The sequence below is a fragment of the Labeo rohita genome, chromosome 1 (assembly GCF_022985175.1).
Source record: "Labeo rohita strain BAU-BD-2019 chromosome 1, IGBB_LRoh.1.0, whole genome shotgun sequence".
Lineage (NCBI taxonomy): Eukaryota > Metazoa > Chordata > Actinopteri > Cypriniformes > Cyprinidae > Labeo > Labeo rohita.
This window is the reverse complement of record NC_066869.1, coordinates 33,187,133-33,211,598: the sequence shown is the minus strand read 5'-3', so window position 1 is coordinate 33,211,598 and position 24,466 is coordinate 33,187,133. Positions and strand designations below refer to the sequence as shown.

General features: G+C 32.7%; 2 protein-coding genes across 2 annotated transcripts in view; both read right to left on the bottom strand.

The window, feature by feature from the left end:
- Positions 1 to 1,496, bottom strand: part of fbxw7 (F-box and WD repeat domain containing 7) — a 193,978-nt gene extending 192,482 nt beyond the window's left edge. The window contains exon 1 of the mRNA XM_051107310.1: positions 1,070 to 1,496. The gene's annotated coding sequence lies outside the window, so the exon portion shown is untranslated. The remainder of the gene's footprint in view (positions 1 to 1,069) is intronic.
- A 2,164-nt stretch (positions 1,497 to 3,660) lies between these two features.
- tmem154 (transmembrane protein 154) lies at positions 3,661 to 20,291 on the bottom strand. Its single transcript, XM_051112480.1, has 9 exons — positions 20,125 to 20,291; positions 19,084 to 19,137; positions 18,821 to 18,853; positions 15,497 to 15,541; positions 15,145 to 15,369; positions 14,631 to 14,685; positions 12,611 to 12,684; positions 8,003 to 8,051; positions 3,661 to 4,226 (listed from the first exon to the last, which is right to left on the bottom strand). Exons 1-8 carry the CDS (start codon positions 20,177 to 20,179, stop codon positions 8,017 to 8,019), a joined length of 576 nt encoding a protein of 191 aa, XP_050968437.1. The 5' UTR covers positions 20,180 to 20,291; the 3' UTR covers positions 3,661 to 4,226; positions 8,003 to 8,016.
- Between the last annotated feature and the right edge of the window lie 4,175 nt (positions 20,292 to 24,466).

Here is a 24,466-nt window from a genome sequence, read left to right as displayed (position 1 = left end):
TTTCTCACTCACAACATGCCAGCCCGGCTAATATTTCCCGAAAAGTCTTATTAAAGAGCGAAAAGTCTGTGAAGATATTGGCGGGCACTTCACATGGATTTAAAGCCCTTATGGGAGGCGGCGGCGGCGGTGGTGGCAAAGGCTGAACGTCGATTGTTAGCGAGCTAAGCTAACGGGCTAGGCTAACCGCTATCAGATGTTCCTGCTGCCCTTGGTGACATGGGCACACAACAGAGCACTTTATAATAAAAATGACAGTGTAGTGGACAATCGGATATGCATATTCATAAACTAGTTTGCTTTTCGATTGTCCAGCTGTGGGTGTGCTAACAGCGTTAGCCTAAGCTAAACCTCCTGACGCTAACCGGCTAAACAACAGCAAAACACGCGAAAACACAAGGAATAGTGTCAATAACGATGGCTCGGGGGATGTTGTAATCGTTATTAATCTAAAAAGCCAACCAGTCGCTAATATATGTAAACACACCGGTGTAGTAAAACATCCAGTGTATTTAGAGGGCAACAACAGCGTTTTTATCTTAAGTTAATTTTCAAACAAGAGAATTTGTTTTTATAAGATCTGAAGTGCGAGTCAAATCAGTACAAGAACAAAATATAAATACAGCGAAAGCGTGAAAAAAAATGTTAGTGCTTTTTATATATTGAATGTTTCATACAGCTACAAAACTCTACCAAACACTGCGTATTTGATGTGTCCTATATCTTGGAATTGGGTTATTGTAGTTTAACTACAACAACAACAACAGTTTCAGAACATTGCATGCAAGTGATTTCTCTTATCAATGAAACACTGCAGTTTTAAATGACATGCAGCCGGTTTCACTAAACATCAGACAAGCATATTAAATATAAGCATATCATAAGCTGTGCATATATTAAATATTACACACACGAGAAAGGCCATGCAATCAGCTTCATATGTCCATTACCTGCTTGAGGTTGTGTGATGAAGCTGATCACATGGCCCGTTACTCCTATAAAATCACCCTAGCATGGTCAAGTTTACAGTTTAAACAAGACGTTTTATTAGACAAATGCATGTATTTACCCTGGAAATGCGAAGGGAAATTAGGCTCCTGTGTGCACAGGGACAGTTAACGTTAATTCCCCCAGGTATCCTATCCAGTGTCCAATTAGGGTCACCGGTCTCTCCTCTTCTCCTCTCCGGTTTGCCCGAAAGCAAGATGAAACGATCCTTTGAAAACGAGTTGAAGTTTTACGACCACAAACCAAACATTTTCATCCGATGAAATAAAGTAGGAGCGTTACGCGCACCCTTCCAACCCATGCACCAGGGAGAGCTTTATTAATTATTTATCTTCTGCAAAAACTAAAATCCCCCTGGAATAATATGGGACCAATTTGAAGAACGCCAGGGATACGGCGCACGACTCCGATGCTTCTCCGTTAAAGCGCGATCGCCTTTATCCAACCGATTCCTGTACGACTCCCTGTCCACGGATGATGGCGTCACTGTGTCGTCCAGGAACGTCACCATCGCTCGCGTTCCGTGTCGCTTAAATACGACGTAATTACGTTGCCATGTCTACGGGCTGCTAGGGCCAAAAAGTATCATTTGAGATGCTCCGTGTAATTGCCACGTTTTATGTGTTATTATTTCATATATTTTATTTAATTATAAATATATTTCTTTTTTTTTTTTTAATTGAGTGTAGTGTGTTCAACAAAGGTTGCTAACAACACTGTAATGATAAGACCTTACATGGTAGTCAAAATTGAATATTTCCCTTCTTTTAACTGACTTTGTTGTGCTTTACTATACTTTACTATTGTGTTACTTTATTGTATTTATATTGTATTTTTTCTTTTATGCTTAACTTTTTTATTATATTTTTAGCATCATCCTTTTTTGTTATTAACAGTTTTAATATTATCAATAGTAGTAGTATTTATGAATTATATATTTTATTATTAATTTATTGTTTTTTTTATGTATTAAGTTATTTATGTAGCAGTAGTATATAACTATAGTAATCATACACTACCAGTCAAAAGTTTTTGAACAGTAAGATTTTTAATGTTTTTTAAATAATTCTCTTCTGTTCACCAAGCCTGCATTTATTTGATCTAAAATACAACAAAAGCAGTAATATTGTGAAATTATAGCAGTAATATATATATATATATATCCAGTAAGAAATTATAGAAATTAATACTTTTATTTAGCAAGGATGCTTTAAATTGATCAATAAATATGTGTGATGATAAATACATTTATAATGTTACAAAAGATTTTTATTTAAAATAAGTGTACTTCTGAACTTTCTATTCATCAAAGAAACCTGAAAATATCTTCTTTTTTTTTTTTTTTCTTTTTTTTTGAGCAGCAAATCTGAATATTACAGTGATTTCTGAAGGATCACGTGACTGGAGTGATAATGCTACAAATTTGACCTTGACCTTTGACCTCTGAAATCACAGGAATAAATTACATTTTAAAATATATTCAAATAGAAAGAAGTTATTTTAAATATTAAAAATATTTCATAAATATTTTTTACATTTTTTTTCTGTACTTTGGATCAAATAAATGTAGACTTGGTGAGCAGAAGAGACTTCTTAAAAAACTTTAAAAATCTTACTGTTCAAAAACTTTTGACAGCTAGTGTACTGATATTGTACTAAACTGAATGCACAGATAAGCTTATAAAAACCCTACAATCGGAAAGCAAACTAAATATAAGTTAAACTGTTCTATATAGATAATAAAGCACTCAGTAATATGTAATCATTAATGCAGGAGTACTAACAGTTTCATTCAAAACCCAAATGTATCTGTACATACTACTCTGATCAACAGGGCTTCAAAACCAAACAGACCAGACAAGGAGAAGAAAAAATCTAATGAGTTCCATCTGGTGTTGTTTTCCACCACTGTTATACTGAACTGCAACGGTTCTGCAGCGCCACATGACAGCGGCTGCTCTTACCCAAAGCTGTGTTTTGTTCCAAACCCCACTCAAAGGTAAACAATGTTCTTTCATATTCCCATCGTATTCCAGACCTTTAGCATTAGAAAATGCACTCAGAAGAAACTGTAACCCAGGTGGAAGCCAAAAGAATGCTTACTCACAGTCATTAGTGCAACATGAAATATATAGGTCTTCCCACAGGAAGTTCATTGCTCATTACTTTTAATAAATAGTCCTAACTAGTATGGTCATGTCATAATTAGTAATTAGGTACGATTATAATGTGGTTAGGAGTATAAAGTGTTACTGTTGTCAAATTATCTTATTTAAATGAAGTATAATGGGTAAAATGGCACAGTATGCAAGGTATGACTTATACTACCTTTCGTCCTTGCATATATACTGCTTTTTATTATTATTTATTGTATTTTATCATTAAATTTAGCAAAAGTGACAGTCAAGATTTTTACACTGTAAAGGCTGCTAAAAATTCAGCTTTGCCATCACAAGAGTAAATTACATTTTAAAATATCTTAACATAGAAAACCAGTATTTTAAACTGTAATAATATTTCACAATATTACTGTGTTTACTGTATTTTGGATCAAATAAATGAGGATTTGATGAGCATAAGATACGCCTTTTTAAACATTAAAAAAAATACTTTCGATAGTGTACAAGACAATAACACACACAAAAACATTGATAAGAATAGTTCCTCTTTTAATATACATACAGTACATAGCAGGAAATGTGTTGGTGTTTCAAGGATTATTTCAGTTCATTACAAATTGTAAACAAACTTATACAAAAAATACAACAAATGTTATAATATTTACAAAGTTAAAAGGTCTAATGTCTTTATAATTTAAATGGAATGATGAAAAACATTTGTGGCAGTCCTTGCATTTAGACAATTTTAGACAAGAATGATTATTATATTATAAAGAAACAACATTGTTTATAATTTTGTTGTACTCAGTCAAAAAGTGGTGAAAATATCAATATCAAAAGTACAGCATATTGGCTTTCAACACAACTGTTGTATCCTGTTCAGTGCAACAGAACAAAACATCGAAATGACAACGGTCTTTACACAACAGTGTTGGACAAATATGTTTTTAATATAAAGTTATGGCATTAAGAAATAATCTTAAAGCACTTCTTTTATAAGTATCTGAATTACATGTACCTAAGTATACCTCAACATGTAGTCTGTGCAACACTGGATATGAGGACACATGAAAATAGCATCAGGTCCACAGATGGTACCTGTAAAACAAATAGAGAAAAACTGAGTCATTTATTCAAATATGTGCCAAACTACACTAACAAAACTATGATGTACTCATGTACAAGCAGTGAAATCAATGAAATATCCTTATGAATTTAGTAAATGTAAGTAAACATTATTAACACTCCAACAGAAACCCCTATAAATTCCAATATAAGCGAACATTAAACACTAACGGGTCTCCTGCTATATATTTTATGAAAAAACACACAAAATAACACTTAATTTCGACATTTTACTCTGCTTGTCCGTATCAAGGCATGTTTGGAAAATATTTGCAAGATTTGCAGTTGTTAACTTTGTCCAATTTACATACACATTATATACAAAATATATAATATTATGTATATATATATATATATATAGTTGATCCAAAATACAGTAATATTGTGAACTATTTTTACTGTGTAAAATAACTGCTTTCTATTTGAATAGATTTTAAAATGTATTTTTTTGCTGTTATCAAAGATAATTTTTTAGCATCATTACTACAGTCTTCAGTGTCACATGATCCTTCAGAAATCATTCTAATATGCTGATTTGTTGTTCAAGAAACATTTATTATTATTATTATAATTATTATTATAATCAATATTTAAAACTATTTAAAATGCTGAGTACATTCCTTTTTTTTTTTTTAGAATTCATTGATGAATAGAAAGATCTAAAGATCAGCACCATTCACAAGCTTGGAGTCAGTATATATACATACACATATACATGCATACATTATATATATATATAATTTTATTTTTTTAAGAAAGAAATTAATGCTTTTATTTAGCAAGGATGCTTTAAATTGATCAAAAGTGATGATAAAACATTTATAATGTTACAAAAGAATTCTATTTCAGATAAATGCTGTTCTTCTGAACTTTCTATTCACTTAAAAAATTCTATTCTGCTGTTTTCAACATAATAATAATAATAAATGTTTTTTGAGCAGCAAATCAGAATATTAGAATAATTTCTGAAGGATCATGTGACTGGAATAATGATGTTAAAAATTCAGCTTTGAAACCACAGAAATAAATTACATTTTAAAATATATTTAAATAGAAAACAGTTAATTTAAATAATAAAGAGTTTTTGCTGTACCTTTTTTACTTATATATATAATGTTATCTTGTTATAATAATATATAATATAATTTGTTAGTCAAATACCAATTTCTTTTAGTGAATAATGATTTTTGACAAAATTAACTGTTGGATTTTTAGGAATTTTTTTGTATGTTTAACTCAAATATATCACAAAGTGTTATTCAGAGATTTTATTAAGGTGGCATAGTTATTTATTGTTGCGATATTATTTTTAGAGTATACACTGACAAGTTGCTGTGGACGTTTGCATTTAACAATGCTGTTCTATTCCACTAATTACTGCAAAGAATTTCCAGATCAGATTAGTTTCAATTCAGCATAAAAAGAGCTGTGCCCTTACTCCTGTGCTGATGTGGCCTTAGATATTCTCCGTTTATGTTTATATAAACATTAATTTGTCATCCTTGACATCACCTAGCCATTGTGTAGCCTGCTCCCCCATAGCGCTCGATACCAATCCGATCCTGGGAAAAACACAGTCTGCATGACGTAAGCTAACATTCCTGGCTTGTGGACTCTGACCCTCTGGTGTTCCCAGGGAGAGCGAGACAGAGAGCATGCAAGAGGGGGAAAAAAAAGAGGCCCTCCTCATCTCTGGCCTGGTCTGAGCCGTGCTTCCACGCATGCCTGCTGTAATGACTACCAGATGTCACTGCTGGCAGGGTGGACCCGGGGGTCAGAAGTCAGCAGTCACAGCTATTCTGTTCCTCGTACGTAGCCTCATCAAAACAAACTCGACAGAATGACACAGTCTGTGTTTGTGTCTGCATTAGTAAGCAAGTGGATGTCACTGGGTGTTTGTGTAAGAGCTGTTCGCAATTCTGTACTGATTATGTGGAGGTCAGCAGACAATGCTGCAGTTTATTATTCTATTAGACTGCCACTTCAAAACTATTTGACGGTCTAGTCACTTGACAGGAGCTGATGTATTACTAAAAGTGTCTTGAAATGTGATATTTCTTTCTTTTCTTTTTTTCTTCTTCTTCTTCTTATTTTTTAAGAATGAAAGCGTTTGAACATACTATCTTTCTACTCATCAATGAATCCTGAAAAAATGTTATCATGGTTTCCACAAAAATATTAAGTAGCTGTTTTTTTTATCCATCTATTTATTTATTACTAAATAGAGCACATTTTAAAATATATTAAAATACAATTGTAATATTTCACAATTTTATTCTTTTTATTGTTTTTTTTAATTAAATAAATGCAGCCTTTGTGGGTGTAAGAGATTTCATTAAAATAGAAAGCAGTTATTTTAAAATCATAATATTTCCCAATATTACTGTTTTTACTGTATTTTCATGAAATAAATGCAGCCTTTGTGAGTGTAAGAGACTTCTTCAAAAATACATTTAAAAAATCCTATCAACCTCAAACCCTCGAATGGTATTTATTTATTTATTTATTTATTTATTTATTATTCACTTAAAATGTATTAAAATAGAAAACAGTTATTTTAAATTGTAATATTTCACAATATTACTGTTTTTACTGTATTTTCATTAAATACATTTTTGTCAGTGTAGGAGACTTCTTTAAAAATATATATTATATAAAAATACATAAAAAATATATTTTAAAAATCGTATCAGCCTCAAACCTTTGAATGGTGTTTTATTATTATTATTATTATTATTATTATTATATTCACATTGATTGAGTCCAAAAACAGTGCCTATACCAACTTAAGTGGACCGAAAAGAGTTCACTTTAATGTTCTTTTTTTTTTTAAGGACTGAAATAAATGTAAAATGTAATAACTATTCTACTGGCAGCAGTGTCATTGCTTTTGCAATTTTTGCACATCGGTTTTAATGTTTGTTTGTTTTTTTTTTTGCTGTTTCAATGTTTGTCATATCATAGTCCAAACTGCGTGACAAAAAAGAAAAGAAAAAGAAAGAAAGAAAGAAATGAACACAAAATGGCATTTTGACCAAACTGTTCAGCCCTTCTAAGCAGGAAAAAAAAAGGTGCACAAGGAACGCTTATGTGTACAGTAGCTGTTGACTAGAGGGGCATTCCACTGGAAAATAAACCTTATGTCATTTCACAGTTCCAGGAAATGATACCTTACACATTACATTACAGGGTGTGACACATACGAACAACACATATCTTCATGCCTTGTCTTGCACCACTGCTCAGTGAGTCATATGCGTGCGTTCCCCATACAAATCGGCACAGTTTTATCATGTCCAGTGCTGTGGACCCCATTATTTTCAAAATGTCTAACCCTCCACAACCCCCAAGAGAAACAGCAAAGTTTCATGTTACTGATGTGAACCCAACGGTTGCTCTGTGTATTTACTGTGCACTTCTGAAATGTTATTCCAACCACTGGTGTGTATGATTCTTCTCCATTACTTGGAAGCAATCTGAAATTATCTGAATTCAGCCTGAAGTGCAGTGAAATATGATGTGTGAATGCAAATAATCAAGAAACGCACAACATCTGTTACAGATCTGTCCTGAAAATTAAATATTTGCAAGCTAGTACAATGACTTTCCTGTTACTAACCGCTAGACAGCTGTCCAAGCCAATACTGTACTGTGAATATGCGCCGACTTTGTTCTAGAAATTGTGTAGCCTTCCCAGGTTTGGACTACATCTTGCATAAAGGAGGGAATAATAAGTCTAGTGTACTCACTGAAAAGCTATTCATTATATTTGGCCAGTGTCCACTTTCTTGCCTCCATCTGCAAGCAAACGATGAAAAGACACAGATTCTTTATGTTAAAAGCATTTGAACAAAACATGTTCCACATCTTTTTTATCTTATCTTATAGAAATACATCATACATTTACATAGCACTGTATACACTTTCACAGCATTGTTCACAGTGCATTCAACTTCAAACCTACAAATACAGACTGTTTGTAAGAATGAGGTTTTGAATGTTTTTGTTGAAGGTTTGGTGGTGTAAGAGTGGTTTAAGTGTGAAGAGTTTTAAGAAAGCTGAGTTCATAAACGTTCATAAAACGTTCATAAAGCTGAGGAAGGTCCTTCGAGTAATTGAATGTTTTTAGTGCAATGGCTCCCCCTGCTGGTTTAAACACAAACTTTACTGAATTCACTAAAACTGAAGCAGACCTACAAATGTATGTAGCAAACTCAATGTTACAGCCTAGTGTTTATATAGAACAAAACATTATAAGAACAAATATATATATGTAAACTTATTTAGGTGTAAAATATTTATCTATTTGGATTACACAGTTTTAACATAAACCAATTTTAATTTTGCATATTGTCAGTCATACAAAGACAGGTACAATTTCTGTAATAGTACTAATAAACTAAATGCACAATAATTTGTACGTTTATATATTTATCATCAATAAATGTTTGTTCCACAGCTATCCATACTGTATATTGAAGGCTGTTTCCGCCACTGCATAAAAAATAAAAAAAATGTTATTGTGACTTTATCTCACAATTCTGACTTTTTTCTCAGAATACACTACTTGTCAAAAGTTTTTGAACAGATTTAAAAAAAAAACATTTTTCTAAAGAAGTCTCTCACCAAGCCTGTATTTATTTGATCCAAAGTACAGCAAAACAGTAACATTTTGAAATATTTTTACTATTTAAAATAACTGTTTTCTATTTGAATATATTTTAAAATGTATTCCTGTGATTTCAAAGCTGAATTTTTAGCATCATTACTTCAGTCAAATGATCCTTTAGAAATCATTCTAATATTCTGATTTGCTTCTCAAAAAACATTTATTATTATTATGTTGAAAACAGGTGAGTAGAATTTTTTTCAGGTTTCTTTGATGAGCAGAAAGTTCAGAAGAACAGCATTTATGTGAAACATTATAAATGTCTTTGATCAATTTAAAGCATCCTTGCTAAATACAATTATTAATTTCTACTTAATTTCTAAATATATATATATTTTGGGGGAGGGGAGTTATAGAAATTAATACTTATGTGTGTATATATATATATATATAGTGCTGCTTGAAAGTTTGTAATAAATAAATATGACCAAATAGTTCATTAGATTTTCACACAAGTTTTGAAAATTGACAAAGAGAACCCAATTAAACAAATGAGATGAAAATATATACTTATTTTTTATCCAGCGTTAAATATTTGTGAGTTGCAAAAGTATGTGAACCTCTAGGATTAGCAGTTAATTTGAAGGTGAAATTAGAGTCTATCTGTTCAGTGTCACGTGCAGTGCTTGTCAAAGGAGCGCATGGCGAAGGGGCAATCAAAAAACAGTCTTTAATAATAAATCCAAGGGAAACAAACATAGAGCACTCAGGAGCAGATCAAACAGCAAGCATGTCCAAATAATAACTGGCAAAACAGAGAACTAAAGGAGGAGAATTTATACAAACACAAGAGAGGAACTAATGACTTAATTAACTAGACTGAACTAAATGAACTAATCAGGGCAACTCAGGAAAACTAGGTCAAAGCAAGACTAAGGCAGGAGAACAGAAACAGCAAAAACACAACAAAAGTCCATGACCGTTACATTCAGAAGGGTTTTCAGTCAATACGATAACAATTAGGTTTCAGTTTATGCCATGTTTTATTTAAAGAACAGGGATCTATTAAAGTCTGATCATGTTTGTGAAAGTGAATCATGGCACAAGAAAAAGGAGATCTCTGAGGACCTCAGAAAAAGAGTTGTTGTTGCTCATCAGGCTGGAAAAGGTTACAAAACCATCTCTGAAGAGTTTGGACTTCACAAATCCACAGTCAGACAGATTGTGTACAAATGGAGGAAATTCTAGACCACAGTTACCCTCCCCAGAAGCGGTCGACCAACAAAGATCACTCCAAAGCAAGATGTATAATAGTTTCTGAGGTTGCGAGGAACCCCAGGATAACTTCTAAGCAACTAAAGGCCTTTCTCATATTGGTTAATGTTCATGACTCCATCATCTGGAGAACAATAAACAACCATGGTGTGCATGGCAGGGTTGCAAGGAGAAAGCCACAACTCTCCAAAAAACACAGCTGCCTGTCTGCAGTTTGATAAAGATCATGTGGACAAGTCAGAAGGCTATTGGCGAAATGTTTTGTGGATGGATTAGACCAAAATATAATTTTTGGTTTAAATAAAAAGTGTTATGTTTGGAGAAAGAAAAACACATTCCAGAATAAGAAGAACCTCATCCCATCTGTGAAACATGGTGGTGGTAGTGTCATGGTCTGGGCCTGTTTTGCTGCATCTGGGCCAGGACGACTTGCCATCATTGATGGAACAACAAATTCTAAATTACACTAGCAAATTCTAAAGGAAAATGTCAGGACATCTGTCCATGAACTAAAATCTAAAGAGAAAGTGGGTCATGCAGCAAGACAATGATCCCAAGCGCACAAGTCATTCTACCAAAGAAATGGTTAAACAAGAACAAACGTAATGTTTAGGAACAGCCAAGTCAAAGTCCGGACCTTAATCCAATTAAAATGTTGTGGAAGGACCTGAAGCAAGCAGTTCTTAGGAGGAAACCCGCCAACATCACAGGGTTCAAGTGTTTCTGTATTAAAGAATGGACTAAAATTCCTACAAGTCGTTATGCAGGACTGATCAGCAGTTACAAAAAACGTTACCTGCAGTTATTGCTTCAAAAAGGGGTCGCAACAGATACTGAAAGCAAAGATTCACATACTTTTGCACCTCGCAAATATTTAACACTGGATCGTTTTTCTCAATAACTAAATGACAACGTATATATTTTTGTCTTGTTTGTTTGATTGGATTCTCTTTGTTAACTTTTACCCTTTAACTGTCACCGTCCCCTCTGTGTTTACTTCACCATATTACTAATAAATCCTAATCTAATCATGACAAACTATATATTGTTGGGAAGGTCTAAGACTCCTAAATAGATATTTTACCACTCTTTTGTGTTAAAAAATAATGTAGGAAAAGTAAAAGAGTGCACCTCAAAAATCTTCATCATAACAGGAGTTCTGACCTTTGTCACAAAAATATTTTCTTCGTTTCCTTTTTCCCTATCACGCAATAGAAATCTTAAGAAATGATATATCAACTGAAAACTTAAAATCTTAAAATTCACCCTCTGAAAAACCAAATCAAACCATCCTTTGAAATTGTACATCAAAATCATATTACGAAATATTTTCGTTCATGAATTATAAAAATTTAACTTTGGATAGTGCATTTTCAGGTCTATGTTCAAGATAGGGGGTGACAAGTAAAGGGTTAAGGACTTGTGTGAAAATCTGATAATCTTTTGCATTATATTTATGCAGAAATATAGAAAATTCTAAAGGGTTCACAAACTTTCAAGCAGCACTGTATATATATATTTGAACAGCAAATCAGCATATTGGAATAATTTCTGAAGGATCATGTGACACTGAAAACTGGAGTAATGATGCTGAAAATATAGCTTTGATCACAGGAATAAATTACATTTTAAAATATATTCAAATAGAAAGCAGTTATTTTAAATAGTAAAAATATTTTACAATATTACTGTTTTGCTGTATTTTAGTTTAAATAAATACAGGATTAGTGAGCAGAAGAGACTTCTTTAAAACACATTAAAAAGCTTACTGTTCAAAATCTTAGTGTTTTGACTGGTAGTGTAAAATCAAAATTCAGACTTTTTTCTCAGAATTGTGTGATATAAACTCACAACTACCAGTTTTTATCTCACAATTCTGACTTTTTTTTTTGTACTTTTCTGACTTTTCTGACTAAAAAAACACAGAAAAACACATTCTCAGAATTGCAATTTTATATCTTACAATTCTGACTTTATTTGTCAGAATTGCTATTTTAGGCCTATATCTCACAATTCTGACTTTATAACACACAAATGCGAGTTTATATTATGCAGAAAAAAAGTCAGAATTGCGAGTTTATATCTCACAAATCTGACTTTATAACTCACAATTGAACAATGAACACAATGTTTTCACAATGAACAGATTTATGCTGATTCTAAGCAATTTGTTGCCCGTGTCATTTATGTATAGCTGACAAATATACATCAGATTAAGTTTATTAGTTTGTTTATGTTAACACTATGTAATCCAAATGGATGGATATGTAATTTAAGTATATATATCTTAAATGTGGGCCTAAGCATTTGAGTTCTGCATGTACTTTTTTAGACCAGTCATTCATAGTCATTCTTTCCAGCACCTGTGGTTTGGATTAATCACTATAAATGTGCAATATCTGAGACACGCCAAGGCCCAGATTTGAACCGTGACTCATTGTCAGCGATTACTAACAGACATTTTAGTGGTTACCTTTTGTCATCCAGTTTTCTAGATCTTCCATTTCCAGCTCCATCACTGATGGGATATCATCCTCAAACATGGGCCTGAGGAAGAAAACAAAAACAACACGTGTTTCTGTTCATGTTTATATTCATATTACTCGTTCATAAAAAGCAGATTTCTAACAGATGCATTAAAAAGACACATAGTTATATTAAACTGGATGTTAAGAAAAAGAAAGAACTAAGTCCAATAATTACTGATTATGTTGTGAGCACAACTGTAAGAACTGTCTTTATGTGGGCAGTTTATTATGAGGTGGACATTATTTTTGTCTGCTGTGGTGGACTTTTCTCTTTAAAGAGGGACCAACTAAAAATGAGCAGCTTTTGTGGAACATCGTTTATTGCATTACCAGCAGAGCTGGGTAATTTACTTGAAAATTGTAGTGCCGCTACTGATTCCAAATTACATGACAAAAACTGTAGTTAGTAATGTAATTTATTACATTACACATTTTAGGTAATATAATCAGACTACTTTTTGATTTTGATTTTTTCTTTTTTTTTTACCTAACTTGTTTATCATATTAATTTAAACAGGATAATCTTCTACCATAATGATATAAAAATACAAAGAAGTAGTATATTCCATTTATTGTCCACAGAAGACAATAAATGACTTTCTGACTATATATAAGCAGCAGGCTGTTTCAAAAAGGAACATTTAAAAGATTAAAAAAAGTGAATTATGAATAATGTATTGCTGTTGTGTGAATATGTAATCATGTAATCAATTTAAAAAAAACATAGTCGATTATGAGTATTTTAAAATTTAATTTCATATCATTTCAAGCACTTAATTTTTGGAATCTCATTACCTATTCCAGATTACATGTAAACAGTCTGAACAGCCAAAGCACAGCAGCCATTAAAAATATGTATTACTGTGAATATTGTGTATGTTTTCTTAAAGAAATAGTCACCCCAAAATTTAAATGTACTCACCCTCAGTCCATTAAAAAAGTAGAAGAGTTTATTATTCATCAGAAGTGGGAAAATGTAGCATTACATCAATTTCTCACCAGTGGATCCTGTGCAGTCCCGTCAGAATGAGTTCAAACAGCTGATACAAGCATTACAGTAATACACAGTTAGTATACACAACTCCAGTTCATTAATTAACATCTTGTGAAGTGAAAAGCTGTGTGTTTGTAAGAATTAAATCCTTCATTAAGACGTTTTTAACTTATGGCTAAAATGGCCATGGCCATGATATTGCTTTCCCCAATGGAAAAGAGGTCTCGTCTGAATCAAAAGAAAAATATGTACAGATCAAGCACCATTTACAAGCCAAAACAGATCAAAACAGGCCTAAATAAATATGTTGCTGGATTTTGATGAGAGACGACAAGAGAAAATGGACTTTTTATGGACTGGAATGTCTTAATGATGGATTTGTTTCTTACAAACAAGCAGCTTTTCACTTCACAAGATGTTAATTAATTAACTAGGGATTACTTGTGAATAACTCTGATGCTGTTATCAGCTGTTTGGACTCTCATTCTGACGGCACCCATTCATTGCAGAGGATCCATTAGTGATCAAGTGATGTAATGCAGCATTTTTCTAAATTACTTCTGATGAAGAAACAAACTCTTCTACATCTTGGATGGCATGAGTAAAATGGATAGGGTAAGTAAATTTCCAGCAATTTTTGTGTTGTTAACATTTAATGAATACATTTTTATAATAATTTTGGTCTTGAACTAGTATTGCAATCATGCAATGATTAAAAATATATATTTTTTACATTAATTTTTTTTCTGGTTGCAATTTTTTCAAGGTCTGATAACATCTATTGAGGGTTGTATGTGTCTGACACATATGCACATACATGTACTTTGCACATGCGGGTTAGTCACATAATCGCTAAAAAGGGAACTATGCAACTAAAACTTAACTAGTAAACTACTAAAATGTAGCCAGGACATATTACTTATTATACATGGATATAGTAACACAGCATATTCTTAAAAACGTGTACCTACATTGGCACCTTTTCATGGTCTTCATGATCCAGATAAGGATCTTCTTTTGAGTCTTCTAAAAAAAAAAACGATGAGAAAACATGATAAACATTTCTCATTGCACAACGTTTTCTTTCACGTATACGACTTCAGTTTGAGTTGCCTTCTAAGGAACTAACTAAACTGTAAACAAGGTAAGGAGAAAGGGAAAAAACATTTTTAGTCTCAGACTGATGGATGACAAAAACTGTGTTGCAAAAATGTAATTAAAATTGTACTTTTTTAAGCATTTACCTTTTTATTTGTGAAATGAATAAAGAGTTTACAAATGCTGTCCAGTAGGTTTAAACACAGAGTTACTACTGTGCGTTTTTCCCTAATGTAATGCTATCATATTCACCTTCAGGTTTTATTCACATCTGAATGGTTCTCAGGAAGTATAAATATTTGTATCTTTAGATAAATGTGTAAACACCCCGTAACTGCCATATTTGGCTGGTTATTTTGAGTCTGTAAGTCTATTAGTTTGACATACCAGCAACTTTTCTTCTCCACCTGCGATAGACCATGACTACACACAGGATCACAGCGATGATGACGAGTGTGAGAACTAAAGGTATGATGATCATGATGATGGCGTTGGGATTCTCTTCTCTCTCGTCTGTAGTTGTCCCAGTAGCCGGCTTTGTTTCCTTACTTGTATGTATTTCTTGAGTGGTTGACTCACTGTTTGGTGGGGAGCTGAGCTCCAAGGTAGATGCTATTGCACAACATTTAAGTAAACAATGCATTTCCTGAACTAGAAAGTCACTATAAAGTTGATCAGATAAAGTTTAAAATGCTTGTTTTTAGCTTGATGTCAAGCATCTGAAAAGGGCAATACGTACCCCAGGCTATTCCATCTCCAGAGCCAGCACCATCCCAATGATTCTCTTTAAAGCAATAAATGAAGCAAGTAAACAAACATTTATAATTAAAACACTGTATACATTTTTATCTGAGTTTTGGCTTATGTTGTGTTAACGCTATCACTTTTGCTACATAGTCAGGTTGACTCTGCTTTTTTTTTTTTTTTAAATATTAAGGTTATCAAAGTTCAAGTTAAAGTTAAAGTTAACTAACTTAAAATATAATACACACTGCTTTAGAACAATATGTGAAAATATCATTACATCTAAAAAAATATCATTCAAATCTAAACTGCAATTGTTTCTTTTGTTTAACTACTTTAATAGTGGGTAGAAAAATTTAATTGCTTAGTAGATATTTTAATAACTGATTTAGTAGAGTGGGAATAGAGATATAATAGAGTTTGAAAATACTTTAATATTCCAAGAGAACGCAACAGAAGTCACTAAACATCCACATGAAAGTATTTGTAAATGCAACTCAGACCAGACAAGGAGCAGAACCAAAAGATGGATTATAAATACACAGACTAAATGAGGGAGCTAAACAAAAGAATTAACTAATGAGTAACTAGGAACTCAGGCAGATAAACAGGAAAAGGGACAGCTAAACTAAAATAGAACATAAATGTGACAATTACAACATACACTACTATTCAAAAGTATGGTGTCATGTGATGTTTTTTTCTTATGCTTACCAAAGATGCATTTATTTGATCAAAAATACAGTAAAACAGTAATATTGTGAATATTATTAATACAACTGCTTTCGTATTTAATAAATTAAAAAAACTAATTACATTGAATTCAGGCAACTCTGAATTTTCAGCAGCCGTAACTCTTGTCTTAAGTGTCATATGATCCTTCAGAAATCATTCTAATATGCTGACTTGATGCTCAAGAAACTTTTCTTATTGTTATCTGTTTTGGGCTGCTGATACATTTATTTGAGATTTTTTTTTTATTATTCTTTACATTTCAGAAGAAAAAAACTTTTACAACAGTTGAGGTCAAAAGTTTTCATACACCTTGCAGAATCTGCAAAATGTTAATTACCAAAATGAGATCATACAAAATGCATGTTTTTTTTTTTTTTTTTAGTATTGACCTGAATAAGATATTTCACATAAAAGACGTTTACATATATACGTCCACAAGAGAAAATAATAGTTGAATTTATAAAAAGTCTTAAAAAAAACTCAAACTAAACTTATTTTAACTTAAAAACTTGTTTTTTTGTTCTGGGAAACATGTAAGTATATTCTGTAGCTTCTGAAGGGCAGTACTAAATGAAAAAATATGATATTTTGGCAAAATAAGAAAAATGTACACATCTTCATTCTGTTCAAAAGTTTACACCCCTGGCTCTTAATGCATTGTTTTTCCTTCTGGATGTTTGAAACGTCTGTAATAGTTGCATATGAGTCCCTCAGTCGTCCTCAGTGTGAAAAGATGGATCTCAAAATCGTACAGTAAGTAGGCGCGTTTCCATTACAGAAAAAAAGTATAAATGTTGATTAAAAGTATTGCGAAATAACAACATTTCCATTATCCGATGTTATGCGACTAAAATGTAATTTGTTCCTCTCGCGATAAGTCATGGCAACAGATTTTGGTGGGATTTGGACAGATTTTTGGCTTTATTTAACTAAAGGAGGCGTATGCGTGTATCTTTACAGAAGCAGCGCGGAGAGCCGCTTCAGAAACTTGTGCAGCGCTGCTGGTGTTATCAGGGAAAGCCCCTTATACTTGACAACGGCTACATAGGAAGTGTTTCGTGGAGTTTATAGTACACTGAAGAATGACCTGTAAATGCGAAAAAGCCGTTTCTATTGCAGTTTTGTGAAATATTCCTTTTTCAAATTGCCTGAAAAACCACCTCATGCAAGTGTAAAAAAAAAAATTGTTTTTTTTCCATTAGGCGTATTTTCAATTCGCTATTTAAATTTGCTCATCTTGAAGGGTAATGGAAACGTAGCTATTGTTGGAAAGGGTTCAAATACACAAAAATGCTGAAAAACCAAAGAATTTGTGAGACCTGAAGGATTTTTCTGAAGAACCGCAGGCAGTTTAACTGTCCAGGACAAACAAGGGACTCATGAACAACTATCACTAAACAAACAAAAAAATAATAAATAAATAAAATAAACACAGCTGTGGATCATTCAGGTAACAACACAGTAAGAATCAAATGTAGGTAAATGGGGTTGTAAAATGTTTTGAATGGGGTAATTTTTATAATATCAACTATTATTTTCTCTTGTGGCCTATATGTAAATGTCTTTTATAAAAAATATCTTATTCAGGTCAGTACTAAATAAAAAATAACAACCATTTTGTATGATCCAAAGTTTTGAATAGTGTATACATAGTGCATGCCATTTATATCTAGGGCTGGGTGATATTCGTAAAATTTGATCTCTCAATATTTTTCACAATTTTGACAATAATCAATATATACATCTTGATTTGTTTGCATTTGCTCTAGAATGATTTAAAAAGGTGATTATCTTTTGCCCCAATTTAAAAATAATATATAATAATATTAATACATTTTATTTGATTTGGATCAAACAGCTTTTCAAATGTTTTGTGCAAAAATATTTTAAAAATGTAAACCTAGTGACCACTTACATCTTTTTATTAAATTAACAGTAACACTTTACATTAAGGTGAACAATAAATTCATTACAGTTCATTACAGTAATCTTTGTTAATATTAATTAATGAAAATACTGTCATTCACTGTTAGTTCATGTTAATTCACAGTACAATAACTAATGTTAACAAACACAACTTTTGATTTTACTAATGCATTAGTAAATGTTGTAATTAACATGAACTAAGAATAATAAATGCTGTCTTATTTCATGTCAGCTAACTAACTAATGTTAACTAGTTAATTATTGTAAAGTGTTAGCAAATTTACATATAAACTGTATTTGGAAAAGAGTGCAAAACGGGCATAAAAAGTGCATTCTAACAGCTTCTTTTGAGCAATGTAATTCACATACTACATTTTACACTGTGGGATAAATTATGCAAGTGTTTCACAAGTTTTTAGCCAAAAGAAGTCTGTCAGTGGTTTCTAGTTTAAGAGATGTGGCATGAAGCTATGTTCCCACTGGCACTAAAACTCTCTCAGGGTTTTAGAGACATACCAAAGTACATCTTGGCTAGTTTTATAGTGAAATTGTGTCAGACTTTTATATTGATTATTCTGTTATCATGACAATATCACTACAATTCGATATATCACCCAGTTCTAATTATATCTACTAATTTGTAACCACCAATTCTTACCTGAGTTTTCTTCTTCACCCTCTTGGAAGATTGCTAAATATAAAAACAGATCAGATTTATGAGTGGAGGTAAGTGCACTTACGCTACTACACTGTTTGACAAAAACATTATAGACAACTGTGGCAGACAAAATATTGCCTTAAACTTAAATTATGTTTACAGTATCGTCAGTGCTTGGAACATGAGCCATTCAGAACTAAAGCCACTGTCTGACGTCTACATCACATCAAATAAAAATGAGGTATGCTTAAGCAGATACTCACGTAAGTCTTCCAAGGCATTCCCATGCTCTGTCTCTTCATTGTCTTCACATTGAACTGCAATGACATGGAACTAAATTACTTTACACATTTAAGTTCTTTAAAGAACCTTCATCTGGATTTTTATACTGAGGTTTAGTTGAGGCCTGTTTCAGTTCAGAAGAAATATGCTATCTGAAAATTAGTCTCCAACGAGAGATTAGAAACATTCCTTGTCATTTTTTCAGATTAATACTTTTACAGGGGTTATTAATATAGGTTCACTGAGCAATTTAATTTGATTCATTTAATATTTATACTATTAATTATACATATATAAAGAATAGTATACGTTGTTAATTGATGTTTGTTCATTACACATTATCTGTTAATGCTGACTTGTTTCAATTATGTTAGTATATGTAGATTCTAACATTAACCAAGATTAATAAATGAAGTGTTGTTTATTTCATTTTATGTATATATTTTAAGTGTTAAAGTGATTGTAAGTCTCTGTTACAATGTCATCTTAACTAAAACTCATAACTCATTTCAAACTCATTTCATAAAATAATAATGAATATCAAAATTCATATTCAGCTATAATAGAAGTAAAAAGGAGGAAACTAATAATCACTTATGAGGAAATTATTGGCATAAACCAATAGGAAGACACATTTGTCCTGAATCAACATTATCTTTGTTCGTCAACAAAGACAAGCTGTTTTGTGTTTTGCATGAAACCAAACGCAACAAAATGAGTCAAAGAACTAGTTATACGGAAATGTGACCACCCTGTCTTTAGCTTTATCATTGTCCATTGTGGTCAAAAGATACGACAGGTTATTTGAATGTGCTCTAAATGTATACATCAATTCCACACAACTCGACAAGTGTTGTTTTGCCTAGGGGCCAAATACAGTGTAAAACAATTTCTGAGGACCATGACGAAGAGAGAAGACAGTACAGAGGAGAATTTCTTTAGATGAATGGGGAAAAGGAAAAGAGAGAGAGATAGGATTCTACATAAAGAAAAAAAAAAGATCAACTACCGTGAACACCTACCAAGTCCAGTCCAGCTAGCTGTCAATGCCAAAAGCAGGAATAGTGTAAGATTCATTTCCCAGAGTCCTCGGTAAAAGCTGTGGCCCACTCTATGTGTAGACAGAGACACAGAGTCATTGCATAGTGACTGGTGGCTAACACGCCTTCATGACATCCTGCTTCCTCTTTCAGACCTGATTCACCTACCTACAAAAAAAAAAAAAAAAAAAAAACACCACCCTCTCGTTCTCTCCCTCGGATGTGATGCAATCAAGCAGTGAGCTTGTTACCACAAGCCAAGCTGTTCCTCAGTTAGCTGTGAAAACACATTCCTGCATATATGGTATGTGACCTAACCAAAAACCAGAGAAAAAAAAAGAGAAGTGCAAAAAGAGCTGAGTAAACAGTGGCAGCTTTAAATGAGTGTATACACTGCTACAGCTGTCACTGTCAAAACAGTTACGTACTTTCTCAGGACTTAAAAAAGTAAATACAAAAAAATAACTTAGAGTATGAATGTAGATTTTTGCATTAGCCATGTTGGGTAGACAAAATGTTAGGTAGATAAATTTTATCTATCTTTCACAAGGGGAGTATAAATATATATAATTACAAATACTGTGGCTTTTTGTGTGAGAAATATTTGATGTGTTAGATAAACTATTATCTAACATTTAAATGTGTCTATTTCATTTTTTTTATTATTATTATATTTAAATATTTTATTTAAAGTTTAATATAGGAAAATAACAAAATCACAAAAGTCGCAATATTAAATTATATTTAAACGTCCTAAGTTTTCCAATATGCAAATGTAATCTACAGTTAAAGTAAAAAATTTACATATACCTTGTAGAATCTGCGAAATGTTAGGAAACACAATGCATTAAAGGGGTCATCGGATGCCCGTTTTCCACAAGTTGATGTGATTCTTTAGAGTCTATAACATGATTTGGTTAAAAATTCTCAATGGTAGTGTAAATAACACTTTTTTAACCTTGCCAAAATCAGCTCTGCAAAAATCATCCTGTTCTAGTCGAGGTTGCTTTAAATGTTAATGAGCTCTGCTCGCCCCGCCCCTCTCTTCTCTTTGTGGTGTGACGAGCCTGTTTACTTCAGCCTCATTTAGCCGCTAAACTTACTAACTAGCACGTTATTAGGAAAGGTGATTGGAAAGATTCATAAAAAACCCTTATACTCACTTCTGCTGTAAGTGAAGCTGGATCATAAATGAATGCGCGAACTAGGGGTGGAGCCGAACCCGAATACGGTATTCGGAAAAGCACAAATAGCGTGCTTTTTACAAATACTTATTTCGAACAAATACTTAAAAAAATATTTGTATTCGGGAACAAGAAAAACTTTATATCAAAAAGCTGCGTTTCCTCATGAGACCGCAGTGCATGCCCACATGAGTGAGTGAGTGACAATCAGGAGTCGGAGGGGTTGGGGGCAGGGCTCGAAATTGCGACCGTTTTGGTCGCATATGCTCCCAAAATTTAATCTGCGCGACCTCAAAATATATTCGGAAGCATTTGTGCGAGTGCAAGAAAGTATTGTGGTGCGACTTGTTTTTATTTCTTTACAAAACTTTCGCTAGCCTAATACTACCCAGAATGCTGTGAGCTGATACAGTGACAGTTTCGCCGTTCTCTCCAACATTACATAACTAACTAAACTTGATCTTTACATTCTTAACTTTAATGCAGAATTTAGATTTTAGTCGTCAATCACTCCCTGTCACAGACACTGCGCTCCGCTGAAACTCGGAACCGGCCGTTTTTTCTCTCTTAACCAACCTCTGTTCCAGATTTGCACAAACTACATTGCAATTAGGGGTGTGTGATATGACGATTTTTGATTGTGGAGAATTAAAATGTCTCCACAATCTGCTTTTGAAGAAATATACTATATTTTGTGCTACAGCGCACGTTCTGGCATACATTCACATCAAATGATAACTCCACTCACGCAGGGGCGTAATTTCCACTGGGGACACACTTTTCAAAATCCCGTTTGTGTCCCACCACTTTTAAATAGTTTTGTTAAATTAATGTCTTGTATTGTGGAATGGACGCTCAGCACCGCAGAGAGTGTAGCGCCATCGTTAAAATGAAACCGAAATTAAAACGCGCGCGCGCATTCAAAAGCAATTTTAATACCCCACGTTTAGAGAGCGACTCCCCAGTTAACCTTAGTATATAGCTTCCCGTCACTCATTAACTTAGTTGAAACTCCTCACATGGATTTGGGCAACCAAATAGAAAAGAGTGTGGCTGCTGCTGAGCCATCTTTTGGTCCTCCACCAGCCAAAAAAAATTGTGTAGAAGTGTAATGCAAAAAAAAACTGGATTTTTACGCCTATTTTGAATTTTACTCGAATACAAATACAAATACACTTTCCCCCCTCAACAAATACAAATACAGATACAAATACCGGCTGCTTTGCACACCCCTAGCGCGAACATACGTGGATATATGTAGATCAGGAAGTGCATTCCCTAGACAAACAAACGTAATCTACTGCATCTTCAGCGGATCAGATGTCGGGAGTAAATGACGACCACTATGTTCATTATTACACCCACCAACACAACACCTCAATCGCTCAATCAGAGATATTCTTGTCTAACTTACATCCCTCCTCCAGCATCGACACAATGGAGGTCGGACTGTTACAGCTGATTTAAGGCGGGTCTGAGGTAAGATGCTCATGTCAATCAACTATAGTGGGAGCGGCCTCTGTCGGTGTGATGCCTCGATTTGAAATAGGGGATAATATTTTTACAAATTAATTAAAAACCACTGCATGGATTTTTATCATTACAGGGTAGATGTGTACATACACTGCTAACACACATTAATGTTCAAACAACACGTAAAAGTGAACTTCGCATCCGATGACCCCTTTAAGAGCCGGGGGGCTTTTGAATTTTTGAATTTGAAGATCAGGGTAAATTTAACTTATTTTGTCTTTTGGGAAACATGTAAGTATCTTTTGTAGATTCTGAAGGGCAGTACTAAAAAAATATGAAATTTAGGCAAAATAAGAAAAATGTACACATCTTCATTCTGTTCAAAAGTTTTCACTCCTGGCTCTTAATGCACCGTGTTTCCTTCTGGAGCATCAGCGAGCTTCTGAACCTTCTGTAATAGCTGCATATGAGTCCCTCAGTTGTCCTCAGTGTAAAAAAATGGATCTCAAAATCATACAGTCATTGTTGGAGAGGGTTCAAATACACGAAAATGTGGAAAAAAACTAATAATTTGTGGGACCTGAACGATTTTTCTGCAAAACAGCGGGCAGTTTAACTGTTCAGGACAAACAAGGGACTCGTGAACAACTATCACTAAACAATAAAAATACAGCTGTGGATCATTCAGGTAACAACACAGAATCAAGTGTATGTGAACTTTTGAACGTGGTCTTTTTTATAATTTCAGCTATTATTTTCTCTTGTGGACTATATGTAAACATCTTTTATGTGAAATATCTTATTCAGGTCAGTACTAAATAAAAAAAAAAATGCATTGTGTATGATCCCTCTTATTTTGGTAAACTAAATAACTTTCCTTGCACCTTGCAGATTCTGCAAGCTGTATGTAAACGTGTGACTTAAACTGCATGTACATTTATTATATTTCCATATGAAATATATTGTCATATAATGTAATAAATAAAACTATTAGAAAGTGCAACAAAATTTTTTGTTTGTGTATGAGTGTAATACAATTTTGGTTATATATGTCATGTTGATCCATCCTAAAACCGACAAGTTGATATCATATTTAAGTAAATATACCAAATAAGTTATATTTTTATATGTTATATTTCTTCTATGTTAGATAATGTATGTCTTCATCTACTCAAACAACGTGTGTATGTGTTATTTTTTATATATTGCCTTACCCGTAACATATAGGGTAGAGTGGGGAAAAAACGCCCCCCTTAAGGACTGTGTAATTTTTTTCTGTGAAACAAAAGTTAAATGTGTTCAGAAAAGTTATCATAGTTTTTGTGACAATGACATCAGCTATAAACAAAGTATAAAAAATGTCCAGAGTTTTCATGTTATTAGATTTTTAACAAAAATTTAATTTGTACCAAATGAAGGATCCTTAGATCCTTACATGCAAATTATTGTGTTGTTTTTAAATTTTATGTTTGTTTTTAATTTCATTTATAATCATTTATTTACATAATCATTTAATAATCATTTTATAATCACTAATCATTCACATAATTCATATTTAATTATTTATTTGATTATTTAAGTATTTATCATTTATTCATTTACTCATATATATTGTTCATTTATATTATTCATTTATATGTTTTTATATTTTATATTTCTTATTATTT